Genomic DNA, 15,195 nt, shown 5'->3' on the forward strand with positions numbered 1-15,195 from the left:
CGTGCCGCTGGGCTGCCCCGCGCTGGCAACGTCCCTCGGGAAGGAGCAAGTGCCACTGTGAAAAACCGCAGCGGATTTTTGGGGAAAAAACTAACTGGTTTCGCCAACCGAGGTCGGGGGCGGGGAGCTGCTGCCTGGGGCAGGGGGCTGAGGAGGAGTCGGGGGCGGGGCCTGCCCGGATGGGCGGTGCCTCGAGGGGCGGTGCTTAAGGAGGAGGCGGGGCGTAGAGGATCCTGTAAACAGTGGACGTCATCACGCGCGCGGCAGCCGTGGGGGCGGGTGCTGGCGCGCGGGGCAGTCATGGCGGGCGGCGGCCTGCCCATCCGCCGGTACCGCCGGGACCTGGTGCAGGCTGTGAGGGAGCGGCCCTTCCTCATCGTCACCGGCGAGACGGGCAGCGGGAAAAGCACCCAACTGCCCAAGTACCTCTTCGAGGCAGGTAACGGCCGGGGAGGGGCGAGGCGAAGGGCAGCGGGGCTGGTGACGGGTCTGGAGAGCAAGTCTTGTGAGGAGCGGCTGAGGGAGCTGCGGGGGTTTAGCCTGGAGAAGAGGAGGCTGAGGGGAGACCTTATCGCTCTCTGCAACTGCCTGAAGGGAGGTGATAGTGAGGTGGGGGTTGGTCTGTTCTCCCAAGTAAAAAGTGATAGGATGAGAGGAAACGGCCTCAAGTTGTGCCAGGGGAGGTTTAGATTGGATATTAGGGAAAATGTCTTCATCGAAAGGGTTGTCAAGCATTGGAACAGGCTGCCCAGAGAGGTGGTGGAGCCATCATCCATGGGGGCATTCAAAAAACGTGTGGATGTGGCACTTGGGGACATGGTTTAGGAGGCCTGGGGTGTTGGGTTGGCGGTTGGACTTGATGATCTGAGAGGTCATGGAATCATAGAATGCCCTGAGCTGAAAGGGACCCACAAGGATCATCAAGTCCAACTGCTGTCCCTGTACAGGACAACTGCAAATTCACACCATGGCTCTGAGGGCCTTGTCCAAGTGCTGCTTGAATATCACCAGGCTGGTGCCGTGATGCCTCCCTGGGGAGCCTGTTCCAGGGCTCCACCACCCTCTGGGGGAAGGACCTTTTCCTAATACCCAGCCTAACCCTCCCCTGGCACATCTCCCTGCCATTCCCTCGATTCCTGTCGTTGGTCACCAGAAATAAGAGATCAGCACCTGCCCCTCCTCCTCCCCTTGGGAGGAAGCTGCAGATGGCGATGAGGTCTGTCCTCAGCCTCCTCTTCTCCAGGCTGAATAAGGTTGGTCTTTTCCAACCTTAACAATTCTACAATTCTATGATTCTGTGAAACCTCTGAGAGCCCCCTCAGCTCTGTGGCTTTGGCCCTGAAACATGGGAAATAAGCACAGATAAATGGAGATAATCCTCCTGTCCCCTCAGGGGGACACAGCTTCAGGCTGTGCTGTGCACGCAGTGGTCAGAGATGGCTCGATTAAACCTTTTAAATTAAAAAAACCCTGTGACTGTATGTATATTATGTAGATTCTCTGAGCAGCACAGCTCATGTTCTCCCCATCTCTCCCATAGGCCTCGCCAAGCATGGTGCCATTGGCGTCACCCAGCCCCGGCGCGTTGCCACCATCTCAGTGGCGCAGCGGGTGGCTGAGGAGATGGGCTGTTCGTTGGGGAGTGTCGTAGGGTACCAGGTCCGCTTCGATGACTGCACCACTGAGGTAGGGCTCTGAGGGCTGTGTTCCTGCCGTTGTCACGGCAGGGCTACGGCTCAAGGTTTTTGCTTGTGGGGCCTCTCCATGGAGTGACGCAGCTCTGTTGCCTCTCCTGGGGCTTTGCTTGCGGAAGGTCGCAGAGCCTTGAGAAGCTGTCTGTCCCAGCTGTGGTGAAGCTGCAGTTGTACGTGTCATATGTTCAATTTTTTGAAAGCCTTAGAAGTGAAACATTGCCGAGCACCTGTGATGCGGTGCATGAGCACCTGTGGTGCAATCTCAGTGTGTGTTCTGGACAAATGTGTGATCTATATAGGAGTGTTTACTTTGAAGTAAAAACCCAGGATAACAGCTGAATGTCTAATTAAACCTTTCAGGATACTGCCATCAAGTATATGACTGATGGCTGCTTATTGAGGCAAATATTGGCAGACCCCCTTCTCAGCAAGTATAGTATCATCGTTTTGGATGAAGCCCATGAGCGGAGCCTCAGCACTGTGAGTGTCACCCTATGTCTGTCCTTTTGTGTCACTATTTCTCCTTTACTGACATCTGTTTATACCTTTCTTTCACTTCTGCACAATCTCCAAGGATTTTTGACTGACTTTCCATGGATGTGCTTTATCCTTTTGCTGTCCTAAGACCACAGAATTGCTGCTTTTTTTATTACATGCTGCATAATCTGAAAATAAGATGTGGCCTGTAATCCTGGTGGAATTGTTGCAGTTGTTGTGTTTGAAAGCAGTTAAAACTTGGCTGGCTGTTGGATACTTTCCCAAAATTTCCAGGAATTTGAAGCCAACACAGTGAACACAAATCTTCTAGATTCCTAATCTTAAAAAAACCCCAAACCTAAAAAAAAAAAAAAAACCAAACCAAAACCAACAACCCACACAAACAAACAAAAGCCTGAAACATCTCTCTAAGGCCTAATGTTTCTTAGGGTGTGTATATGACTGGGCAAAGAGATTACGGCTTTTGGGTTCATGGAAGTATCTAGACTAACCTAAGTACCAAAAGCTATCAAATGTCACACTGACCTTTCTGTGGTGAGCGAAGTGACACTCAAGTCACTCTGTCCTCAAGAGATTGTGTTGTATGTCAAACAACCTACCAGTCCAGCAGAGAATCTACAGTTCCAGCTAGTGAAAAGGGAAAAAGCTTTCTGAATCCCAGTTCAGCCTCAAGTATCTGAGGGTATTGCAAGTAATTGAGCTAGGGTTATGTAGGGAGTTACTGCTCCATCACCAGTGTTTAACTAAAAGGAGCAGATTTTTGATCCAAAGCACTGCAGAGAAAAATAAACTTGCTGAAGTTGTAAGAATAACTAGTACAACAAAGGAGGGTGCACAGTCACGTAATGTACCCTGGATAAAGGTGATGACTTTTTATAATGGGTCTGAGGTAACTGCTTGCAAATGACTTGACCATGAGAGTACAAAAATGAAAACCAAAGGATTTTAAGTTACACTGATCCTGTTACAAGCTGTGAGAAGAGCTGATAAAAAAATTAATTTTAGAAACCAATTAGTGTGCTTACAAGTTGACCAGGGTAAGTGTATACATTCTTTTGAGTTGCTTCTGTTTTTCTGTTAGGATATTTTATTTGGTTTGCTGAAGAAACTATTTCTACAGAAGAAACCACCAAACAGGAAGACAGACATGAAAGTGGTGGTGATGTCAGCCACCCTGGAGGTAGAGAAGCTCTCGGAGTTCTTTGGACACTGTTCAGTGCTGCATATTCCAGGAAGAAGTTATCCCGTCAAGGAGATATTCTGCAACCTGCTCAGCCCAAGGGATGTAGGCAGCTCTGCATATGTGACAGAGGTCTGGACTATTTTAGTTTGTTTCTATGTTGTGTTCTCTGCTCTTGGTATGATTATAATCTTTGAAAGACGACAAGAATTAGCAGCTGTATTGCTGTGTTCTTAGCACCCCTGCAGGATATAGGGAAGAACTAGTTAGTGTTGTGAGTTTTAGAAAGAGTTATTGGCTTGTTTGTTGTTTGTTTCAGGCGGTAAAAGTGACATTGGATATCCACTTAAATGAACCAGGAGGTGACATCTTGGTTTTCCTGACAGGTGAGAATTTTTCTTTCAACAAGGGATGGTTATTCCAGCTGAAGCATGGCGCTGCCAGCAAAATAGTGCATCCTTCCAATGACTGTCTTGTTTGTCCCAGGGGAGGGGAAGCTGCAGATCGACTCGAGTAGTCCTGCGAAGTGATAGTTCTCAGAGCATGCTTAGGTATATCCAATCCTATGCGATCACATTAAAAAAAATTAACTTAAAAATTTGCACGTGGTCTTTTCTTTCTGTGCCAAATTTACTCTGTATTGTCTACCTGTTCTATTTTGTTGTTAATCCAGGAAGGGAGAATTTCTTTGTCTGCAAAACATCAATATATGGGTTAGGCAGTATGTGGTCATCTTTTAAGGAAAAGCCATGGTGGAAGGCACTGTGGAAAGACTGGATGTCACCTCCTAAACTGACTCTTACATTACTTCCTTCTTGTAATGTTGTAATGGTGTTGATGGCTTTTGGCAAAATGAACTTGTTTAAAGATGTTGCAAACTAGGAAGGCAGAGTTGTAGCTACATAGGTCGTTTAAATGCTCTTGTATGTTTTATAGGTCAAATTGAGATAGAAAGAGCTTGTGACTTGCTTTTCAAGAAAGCAGAATCTATTGATTACCGGTATGAAGTACATGATCGGTCTGTTGAAGGCCTGCTTATCTTACCGTTGTATGGGTCAATGTCAACAGGTAAGAGCACATAATGTCATATGGAACTTAATTCGCATAAATGTTAACTACAGAGTTGTTATAAACAGTATCCTACTCAAATTTCTATTCTGATTGGAAAAAATGGCATTCATTAACTCATTTGTTAAAATACTGTAGCACTATGAGTTTTTTTGTCGTGTTCGTAAACTAATCAAACTTCAGCCTTCTCTGTTCTTGCGCGGAAGCCTCCTGTTAAAATTCATATCCACTGGAAAGGCTTGACATAGCATCAAGGTCTCCAGCCTTGGAAGGGGATATTGTGTAACTGAAAGTTCAGATGTCTTATTTAGGCCCTCACACTTTCTTTTGTATGGAAAAGATACTGCCAGGAGGTTTTTGGTGATGAGTAGACCTGTAAGGGAAGATAAAGTAGTGCAGTGTTACACAATATAGAAAAGCACAGGCTATCAGAATGAAGTGGTCTGTTTTACTTGGCAACAATACCACAGTTGGCTTCAAAGAGTTAAAAACAAAGGCCCTTTGACCTTTACTGAACACAGACACTGTATTATCAGGTAAACTTGAGTGTGATGGTTAAATGTGTGGGTGCAGTATTTAGAATGCCAAGAGGCTGAATAAGTGTTCAGAAGAGCAGGACAGCAACTTCCATCTGCAAGTGCTGCTGAGAGGAAAGATCTGGTAACAACCTGCAGAGAGGGAGCAAAATCTTTACCTTCTTGAAAGAGCAAAATGAAAAGTTGCATAAAAGAAGGGTATAGCTTCTTCCTGACTCCATGATAGATATTAGACTCCTGACTGAGGGTGATTTTTTTTTTTGGTGGTAATTTCTGAGGCTATTGTACTTGAATATTTTTAAATACACAAGGGAGAATTTTCCTTTAAAGAGATTTTTATATTTTTCAAGTATAGTAAGTGAGAAAATTTCAGGGGAAAGTTGACTTTCCACTTCCCTTTTTTTGTTCCTTGGAAAGCCACATGAATTAACGGAAACTGCATATGGTGCTTTGTTACATGTTAAAAGAAAAGTTGCTGGAAACATGAGGGTTTTAACTGAATCTTTTCATGTTCGCCTTTACTTGCTCTGCTAAAACCCTTTGGATCCTTCATAAAGATTCTGTTAAGACCAGGCATCTTGTTTGGTTTTTCCTAGCTCTGGGTTAGGAAACATCCAGGAGAGCTGAGCTTTCTTGATCTCAAAATCATCTTGAACGTGCAAGCAATAAAGAAGATAATCTCCGATTTCTGACATATACTAAAATAATACCGAATCTCTATTTTAGAACGTTATGTCATTCAAATGACTTTCACTAAGCACTTGAGTAAGTTTGCACAGTGTTAGAGATGTGGTTTGAAATCAGAGCACTGCAACATAACAGATTCTTTGACTACCTGTCATTTTAGATCAGCAGAAAAGAATATTTTTGCCAGCTCCCACAGGCATCAGAAAGTGTGTGGTATCCACAAACATCGCTGCAACGTCTCTGACAATTGAAGGAGTCAGGTACTGTTTCCTGTCCTTCATAAAAGCTGTAACAGAGGAAAAAATTCAGAAAATCCTACTAGATTTGGAAAAACGTGTCTGATTTCCTTCTGCTAGTATACCTGCCCAATAATGAGCTGTTGTCTTTTTTTATGTGTAGTGAATAAAAAACCCTCCTTGATACTATTATATAGTCTTATGGATGACTAATATTGTTGGACCCAAATTTGAAATCAAATCTCAGCTCCATTAAATGGGCATAATCTCTTTGGGTGGGGAGAGGCGTTACCTGTAACATCCTGCAGACTGAACCGTTTCAGGGCTGCAGCTGACCAGCAAAGTGCAACTACCTGTTTGCAGCGATTATAGGGTAAATGTGTTCTGGCTTTGGTCATACGCATGTGGCAGTTACCTGTCTGTCTACTGAGACCTCTGTTGTTTTCTTCTCTGACAGAGTATGAATCTTTTACAGATACGTAGTGGATAGTGGATTTGTGAAGCAGTTGAATCATAACCCCCGAGTTGGCTTGGACATACTGGAGGTGGTTCCTATTTCAAAGTAAGTTCTAAAAAGGTAATTTGCTTGGTGTTTCTGGGAGTTGCTCTGACAATGCTGTGTATCCGTTGTTCTTTCTAAAAATAAAAATCAGGGAATGTGGGTGGCTTTGAGACTCCATAATTGAAAGCCATTTTGTTTGCTGCTGAGTAGAAGGTGGTTCAGGACATATAATGTCCTATAAGTTACAGCAGTTAAGAAGGAATTGACAATGCATTGTCTGTAGTCTGAACAGTGACTCTCGTGTCATCTTGTGTTTGCTGAATACAACAGCCTGATTTGGAGAAGCTTTAAAAAAATCTTCGCTTGCACAGAAATGCTTCTTCCTTCTGCTAGTTCTCGTATAGCTGGATTTCTCAGTTGCTGCACAGTATAGTATATCTTCCGTCTACAAGCATAGAAATTGTTATTACTTATTGTAGTTATAGCATGCTTCTTTGGATAATAACAGAAGGATCAAGAGTTTGGATTTTCTTTCCCTGCCTTTCGTTTTGGAAGGAGCGAAGCAAGGCAGCGAGCTGGCCGAGCTGGCAGGACATCATCTGGAAAAAGCTATCGGCTGTACAGCAGAGAATTCTGGGAGCAATGCATGCCTGATCACACGGTCCCGGAGATCAAGCGAACGAGCCTGACATCTGTGATCCTGACCTTGAAGTGCCTTTCTGTGCATGATGTCATAAGGTAACCTCCATGGAGGGGGGGATTTATCATTTTGTTCCCGAGTCTCAGCAGCAAGGCAGCGCAGGCACCAACAGCCTCTTGGCAGGAGGCAGGATTAGGTCCCTGGCCAACTGTGACGCTTTGATAAAATCAGCTTTTCTGCTGTTCGCCTCAGTCTTTAATGCCAGATTGGATCCTGAGCTCAAGTTCAGTCTGAGGTTAGGCCAAAACTAGGTCCTTCTCTCCAAAATTAAGTAGTTATTAGTGTTCCTTTAAAATACTGATGTGTATATCTCAAAAGCTTCATCTCTGTGGAATTGTTTAATTTTAGGATCATACATGTGCAGAAAATACAGTCCATCTTTGCACGTGCCATGCTGGGACTTGTCATCATAATTCTTCAGCTTGAGGCTGTACATGTAGTGACACACCTATGTACTGAAGATGCTTATGTGCACCTTGGTCAGAAACCTATGTTGGAAGGTTACAGGTGTATTTTAGTAAATATGAAAGCTAACAAAGCTATACTGAGTCTGAATAGTGAGATTTTTTAAAATATAATTTTTTACTATAGATTTCCCTATCTGGACCGGCCTGAAGAAAGGCATATTTTAGAAGCTCTCAAGGAACTTTACCAGTGTGATGCTATTGACAGGTAAAAAAAAATAAAAGGTGTGGCCACCACAAGAATTTAAAATCTAATGGTTTAATTGGTGTCAGTGAATTGTTTGTGTGGACTAAAGGACTTCCCCCAGCAGTAGAACACGTTTCCTCATTAGACCAGGAAGTTAACTACTGGGTTCTAATATACTGTTTGTGAAATTAGGGTTAGAGCATGGCTGAGGACTTGAGAGATATGGATTAATTTCTCCACATTGTCCTGGAGTTCCTGAGTGACCTCAGACAAATCACCTCAACTTTCTTGCTGTAATTCCTGATAGCAGATCCTAGACTGTTGTGACAAAGATGCTTGGGTGCTAGCTGTGAGGCTGATCCAAGAACTCAAGACAGGAAGCGAGATCTTATCCTAAGCTTCCAGGAATTCTTCTTGGGAAAAAAAAATGTCTTTAAGATTAAGCATCTGCTACACTTAAAAAGCTGGCTTTGCCTGCCATGAAGCAGGCATAAGCAAACTGGAGAAAGTTGAAATGTTCTGCTAGTGACGCCTCCTTCATGTCCCCAGGACCTCTCTGGGCACACACAGACTGCAGTGTAAGAACAGTGCAGAGGGAAGTGCTTCTTTCGTGCTCTTTATCAGTATGTGGTGGCTGACATTGTGTGTGCATGTTCCGATTTACATTTAAACATAGTTTTGTTGAATCTGGTATTTGAATCTTTTCCCTGGGATAAGGAGAGGCCACGTGACAAGACTGGGTGAATTCCTGGTACAGTTTCCCCTCCCGCCCAACCTGACCTGTGCTGTCATAAAAGCTGCTTCTCTTGACTGTGAAGATCTGCTGCTTCCCATAGCAGCCATGTTGTCTGTGGAAAATGTCTTCATCCGTCCAGGTAGGAAGCCCCTTATCCCAAAGTGGCCTTGGGTGGGTGGGGAGTTCTGCTTGGACCGGGACATTGCAGGCAATGGTTAGGCAGCACACACTGCTTTACCTGGAGACCTTTTCTGCAGCTTCTCTCTGTGGGTTTTACTTTACTCTCAGTAGTTTTCTGTGCTAATAGTTCGTGAGGCCACAGTACCTTATAGGTGTATCTCAAGGTTGTAAAGTGGGAACTGATTTTGTACTTTGAACAATGGTAGCAGAAGCCTTTACTCGAGCCTAAGGATACCCCTGCCAGGGAGCAAGCTGGTTTCCTTAGCTGGGCCCAACACTGGTGGGAGAGATAAGTACCTTGAACTAATGCTTTAGGTAACACCTACAATGCGGTGTAAGGAAGATACCTCAAGTGCAACACCTTGTCTCCTAGAGTACAGCATAGCAGATCTGTAGGGAAGAATGGTAAGATCATGACAAATACACAATGGCACTTCGCCTGTATGCTTTTACAGTTTTCTGTGGTCTCGGAGTCAGGGCACGTTGCACGCTGTTCCAAAGACTTCAAAATAGCGTGGAATTGGGCTGCATTTGTCCCAAGGATGTGAGCTGTAAAGCAACATACGGGGAGGCAGGTGGGTTGCTGAGAGGTCATAAGGGTAAAAACTGTTACAGGAGGGAAAAGGGGGGAAAAAAACCCAACAAAACCCAGAACAACCACCAGGAGGCCAAAGTGTACCACAGCAGATGTTTTGCTCTTGGTCTAAGTACAGACAACGGGGACTGATTAATTTGTTTTTAACGAATGGAATCACCTCTAGATTGGCTTTTCTGTTCGATAACTCTGTTTAACCAAGTAGACCTTTTAAGTCACTGTGGGAAGCTCAACTTGTCACCGCCTCCATTTCCAGTGTTTTTCTAAATGGAAAATGTGATTTTGCTGTGGTTCCAAGCTAGCACCTCTCATTAGCGCTAAACTCGGTGTCCCATGTCCTCCTTCCTGTCTCCTTTCCCCTCCCGTCTGCCCCCCCTTCCCTCCCCAGTCTTTGTGGGAGACCTTTATCCTTTCTAGTCACTCATTGGCTCTTGTCCAGTTATCCCTGTAGTCTATTAACCGTGCCCGTTAGTGCAACAGCTAAAGACTCTGCTGGCAGTACTGATAGCCTGGATTCTGCTCTGGGGTCTTTCCCATTCCCACAAATGTGCGTTTGCTTTCCCATCCTCCACCTGGCAATATGCCCTTGTCCGTTCAGCTAGCTAATGCACACATGCTCGTTACTCTCCAGCAACCTGGTGCATTAGGATGCAAACACAGAGACTCCCATCCTGAAGGCACTTGCTCATCTACAAAATGTATACGGATGGGCCTCCTTACTTCATCGGTGTTACTTTTAATACCCACAAACTTCTGACATCATCTGCAGCACAGCAGCAATGCGATTCATTGGCCTTTGCAGCTGTACCCCTCTCTATTAAGGGGAATAGGTTGTGCTGGGGAAGAAATTCTTTGGGTATTTAACTCTTGAAATAATGTTGATTTTTGCCTAGTACCTTCCTGGCATTTAGTGCAGGTGAATTCCCACTAAACTCACAGATGGCATTTTTTCCTAGACTCTTATTACTTTAAGACTTCCATTACCGTGGCACTTGAGTACTAGGACAAAAGCTGAGTTAGACAGATTAGGTGGTGCTGTGATGGTGTGGTTTCAGTAGTCTTGTTTTTCCTATTGGGGCAGAACTTTCACTTGATCACTGTGAGCTGTTTAAGGTCGCTGTTCCTTTATCTTTCCACGTCGGCATCTGAATTGGTTGTGAGGGAGAAATACGTAGAACCTTTCTTTCTAAGAGACTAGAAGTCTTCATCTAGTGCTGACTGAGATTAATCACAGATTTGATAGCATCTACGTATTCTCGTTCAGTGGTAGTGGAAGGAGGAAGAACTGCGAGTGCAGCTGTGGAGAGACGAATCTAAAAATAACATCAATAAAGGGCCAAGGCTGTCAAAGACTTTGGAGAAATGCTAACAGAAAATCAAGTAGGAGTGATAAATAAAAATTACTTTCTTGAAGTGAGATATAACTTACTTCCTCAGGTGATCCTCAGAAGCAAAAGGAGGCTGAGCTTCAACACCAGGAACTTTCCTCACAAGTAGGAGGATGCAATGACTTTGCAACCCTCTTAAATATTTTTGAACAGTGCAAAGCAAGGTATAAAATGATTCCTTACAGTAAGTGGTTTTGCATTGCTCATAACTCCCAGCTGGTGACGGCTTTTAGATATACTGTGTATATGCATTTGTATGTACTCATAGTTAATTGCAGATTTATTCCTTATTGTGATCTGTAATTTCTATCAAGACACCTATTATTTAAACTAACAAAGTATCTGGCTGTGTAGGTTGCCTTCTTTGTACCACCATAACAAAAAATAGAGGCAACTTTCTGCCTGCAGCTTACAAAGGGCTTCTTTATAATACAAGTATTTCTGTTCTCAGCAAGTCTCCTTCAGCTTGGTGCCAGAAACACTGGATCCATTGGAGAGCTTTAAAATCTGCTTTTAGTGTGGAAAAACAACTTCGGGAAATAGTCAGTAAACTGAAACAGGTAAAAAGTATAATTTTTATATATGATCAAGTTACATAAGCTTATATTTAAGAGATGTACGCGACTGGAGCCTTTGCCAGATGGCTGCTGCCTTTCTCCAGTAGAAACTAATTCGCTTAAACGTTTGTTAGAGCATCCTTGCTGTAGCCTGTATAACTAACAGGTATGATGGTGGTAACAAGCAAGGAGGAGGGTTTTCCTCCTCTCCTCATGGTTTCCATAGGGTGAGAAACCCAGTGTTTAAAATCCATTGGGTGGAGGGAGTATAGCCACTTCTTTAGGGAAGATCCTGATTCATGTTGGTTTTTTCTTTACATAGCTGCCAGACTTCCCTAAAGAGACATTTGAAGGCTCCAGAACTGAAATACTAAGAAGATGTCTATGTGCAGGATACTTTATCAATGTAGCCAGGAGGTAAGCAACAAAGTTTGGAGAACTGAATGGAAAAGACACTATGCATATTGAAACAGAACAGTAAGGCTGTAATGGTTAAAAGTAGCAAAGTAGCAATTGCAGCTGAAGGTGGTGTTTCTGCCCAGGGCTGGAAGCCTGGTGGGTGCTCGGCTTTTGACTCTTGTAACGTTCCTGGGGAAGTTGCTTATGTCCTTGGAACAGTAGTTTTTTCTATCTGTGAAATGAATTTGCGAGCTGATGAGTAGTTCCAGATATTAAACTAAAGGGCTTGGAAATCTCCAATTAGCACAGCTGTCAAAGACTTCAGTCCCAAACCCTGTTTATTACTGTGTTTTTATGTCCACAGTGTTACTGTGTTAAATTAGACAGATAAATGTTATTCCTCACTGGTTTTTTACAGTTTAATTCTGGAAGGATCATCTTCTGCTTATATATTTGAGTATTTTCTTCTATGCTGCTGCTGATTTGCTTAGTTTAGTGTTGTTCTCTAATAACAGCAAAGTATGTTTCATGATATATATATTTTTCCTCCAAACCTTTCAGATCTGCAGCCAGGACATTCTGCACAATGGACGGACATGGCAGTATAGTCTATATCCATCCTTCATCTACAGTAAGTTACCAAAGTGCACTAATAAAGTAGCAAAGGATCTATAAAGGAATAAGAGGCAGGTCCCTGTAAACTCTTCTTCCTCTCCCTGTTTTGTGCTAACTCATGTCCAGGAGAAGCACTGTTGCAGTGTTCATTTTGAGAGTGGGGAAGAGCCTCACGTCTTCCAATCTGGTAAATGTTTGGCTTATGATATGAGTGTGACAGACTGAGCTTTCTCTCTGGCTCTTTGGATTTCCTGGGCAGTTTTAAGCAAGTCATTATGCCTTAGTTTGCCTGTCTGAAAATTTAGGCTACTGTCAGCTTTCTCTCATCCTTGCATCTGAAGCATTGGAAGATATTCCAGTGGAGAGTGCTCTAGAAATAAAAACTCTTTTTTTTTTTGTCAGTTTTGAAATAATCTTTTAATTTTTCAGCTATATAACCAAGAGACTCTCCTCGAGTGGATCATCTTCCATGATGTCACAGTGACATCCAAAATCTATGTCCGGACAGTGTGTCCTGTTCGCTATGAATGGGTCAAAGACTTGTTGCCCAGATTGCATCAAATTGATGCACATGAACTGAGCAGCGTGGCACGGGAAGAAGTAACTGAAGAGGAAATAACCAAGTGGAAACATAAGGAGGACCTTAAAAGGCAGTACGGTAAGCACATTGCTGGTCTCTATCGATGGCGTGTGTAGTTATCTTGGTGGTTGTGGATGTGTGTGTATATATTATGTCACTGAATGCGTTCTGGACTAGTAGGTGTCAGTCTGGATGTGCTTAACATATCTGATGTGTAGCTCTAGTTGTTTTCTTGTCTCACTACAGCTTATTTTCTTTCCTTGGCGGTGCCTGCATGGTGTTTGCTTACTGGTTCTTGCCACGCTCCTGCCTTTTGGTTTAATATAGCTGACAGGAGCAGAACTTTAACTCAGAGTTGAATAAATACTGGTTACACTCAGAATGCTTTTAAGTCTGCAGAGGGTATCTACCATAGATACCCAAAATAATACTGCCCTGAGAGAGAGATGTCCTAAGGGCTGGGGGGACACAGGACGGACACCCAACCCGAAAACCCACCAAATAAAAACCACAGAGGAAAAAGTACCACATTTTGGTGAATGTCTCATTCTGACAATGAATTTAACGCCTTATGTTTAAATAGTCAGTTTTAATTAAAACTGGTGCCTGCTAACTGATCTGGCTGCTTGTCATTCTTTGAATTCTTCTGTCAGCAGGTTTCATAAAGCAGCCAAGTATTCAGAGGGCCTCTTTGCTCCTGAACCGACCCTTCCAAAACATTAATTTAATATACGGGACAGGCACTGGCAATATAGATTATCTTCAGTCCCTTAATAATGGAGAAAATGTAGACTTTTGTGCTCAGACCAGTGTCTCTTTCTGTCCTGCGTTATTGTATAAAACAAGCATTTTAAATGATAAAAACATGAATTTGGTTATAAATTTGCTGGAGAGGATACTTGCAGTATTGGATAATGCAGAGGAGCCTCATCTATTTATCTGAAGTCCAAGGAGCTGAGGTTTGTTCTCTTTGTCCCCCTTAACTTTTTTACTTCACGAGGCAATTGCAAATTAATTTGAGATTAATACTGACCTTACAAACATTGTATTTCTGGGAGCTTCATAAAAATAGGGCACTGAATAGCTGACAAAGGCTTCATTAGTGCCCAGTGGAAGGAAAGGCTGCATCATGAGCTGAGTTATTACTTGACTCCAAGACAGAATAATTACAAATATTCCAAGAGTGAATGCTGATTGATGCTCCTTCCTCATATCAAAGAATCTGGTGGCCAGCCCCGGACCCCTGGGAACAGGCTGCCGTAGCTGCTTCATTCACACAATACTTGGGCTCACATAGTCTTTGAATGATTTTTACAAAATTATTATTCTTATTTTAAATTTTATTTTAAAAGGAAAATATTTTCTGCTTTTTCTTCCCTTGTGGGAGAATGTGCATTTCTAGTGGTGTCTGATCTGGAGTATCGACTTTTCCCACTCCTTTATCTGTATGTTATCCTCCCTCTTCTTCCTACCTTCAGGAATTTATAAAGATAGTTTATTCCTAGTGTTTTTTTCCCCTGCTCCCACTGCTGTCCCTCACTTGCCTAAACCTGAGTTTGAGATATTTTTAGAGAAGAAATGAGCGTGTAGAACACAAGACGCTTAGTATCTGTTAAAATGAAAAGCAAGATATACATTTGGGGACAAGATAAGCCCAGCTGCAAATATTGACATGGGAGTTCAGGCGTGATTTTGTTTTTTTTTTTCTTTTGTTTTCCTCCCTGCTGTGGTACAGTCTGTCCTCCCTGGAATTCATTCAGATGGCTGACTGGGACTTGAAAAACATGGGAGATTCTGTTCGGGGTTTTGGCGTATTTTTACAAATAGGAGGAATTGTAATGCTGTGGGGGTTTTTTGACACAGAAGTGTATATTTCTCTCTCTCCTCTCCCCCCAGAAGGAGTAACAGACAACTCTGCAAAGAAGATGGAGAAAAGGAATGATGATAAATCAATACTGGATGCCCGAGCTCGCTATCTTGAGAGAAAGCAGCAAAGAGCACAGGGTTTAAGTGGCCCATTGAAAGAAATGGGGTAATACTTGCTGCTGCTCCTTTCCCACTGCGAGGAAAGGCAGCTTGGTGCAGTTGTTCTGGGTATGTTTGCATAATGCAAAATGACTAACTGGAACGAAGGAAAACTTCTGCTTTGTGGTAAGTTTGAGTGCCAAGGCATACAAACATAATCTTCCTTTGCTGCATCCAGCAAGGAGAAGTTACCAAGCCGAATTTTGTTGCTACGTGTCACGGGCAACAATTTAGTGGCCTCAAATGTGGATGAAGACATGGTACTTACTGTGGTGCCAATTCTGTGGCATGTAGTTGACTTAGAAAGGTCTTGGTGGTTTCAGTGCCGTTATTAATAAAGTTTTCTTAAAGGTTTTTTTGATAAGGAA

The 15,195-nt window shown here is 43.2% G+C and overlaps 1 protein-coding gene across 2 annotated transcripts; it reads left to right on the forward strand.

The window, feature by feature from the left end:
• Positions 1 to 224: 224 nt before the first annotated feature.
• On the forward strand, positions 225 to 15,195 carry DHX40 (DEAH-box helicase 40). Of its 2 annotated transcripts, none has more exons than XM_075113326.1 (17): positions 225 to 439; positions 1,541 to 1,686; positions 2,055 to 2,174; positions 3,274 to 3,504; positions 3,692 to 3,758; positions 4,309 to 4,440; positions 5,824 to 5,923; positions 6,375 to 6,461; positions 6,957 to 7,139; positions 7,693 to 7,773; positions 8,470 to 8,627; positions 10,701 to 10,815; positions 11,103 to 11,211; positions 11,531 to 11,625; positions 12,169 to 12,238; positions 12,652 to 12,880; positions 14,699 to 15,195. In XM_075113326.1, exons 1-17 carry the CDS (start codon positions 301 to 303, stop codon positions 14,836 to 14,838), a joined length of 2,202 nt encoding a protein of 733 aa, XP_074969427.1. In that variant the 5' UTR covers positions 225 to 300; the 3' UTR covers positions 14,839 to 15,195. The 2 variants fall into 2 exon arrangements, with proteins under 2 accessions (XP_074969427.1, XP_074969428.1); XM_075113327.1 differs by having other exon boundaries at positions 242 to 439; positions 14,702 to 15,195.

Source organism: Phalacrocorax aristotelis, chromosome 18, assembly GCF_949628215.1.
Source record: "Phalacrocorax aristotelis chromosome 18, bGulAri2.1, whole genome shotgun sequence".
Lineage (NCBI taxonomy): Eukaryota > Metazoa > Chordata > Aves > Suliformes > Phalacrocoracidae > Phalacrocorax > Phalacrocorax aristotelis.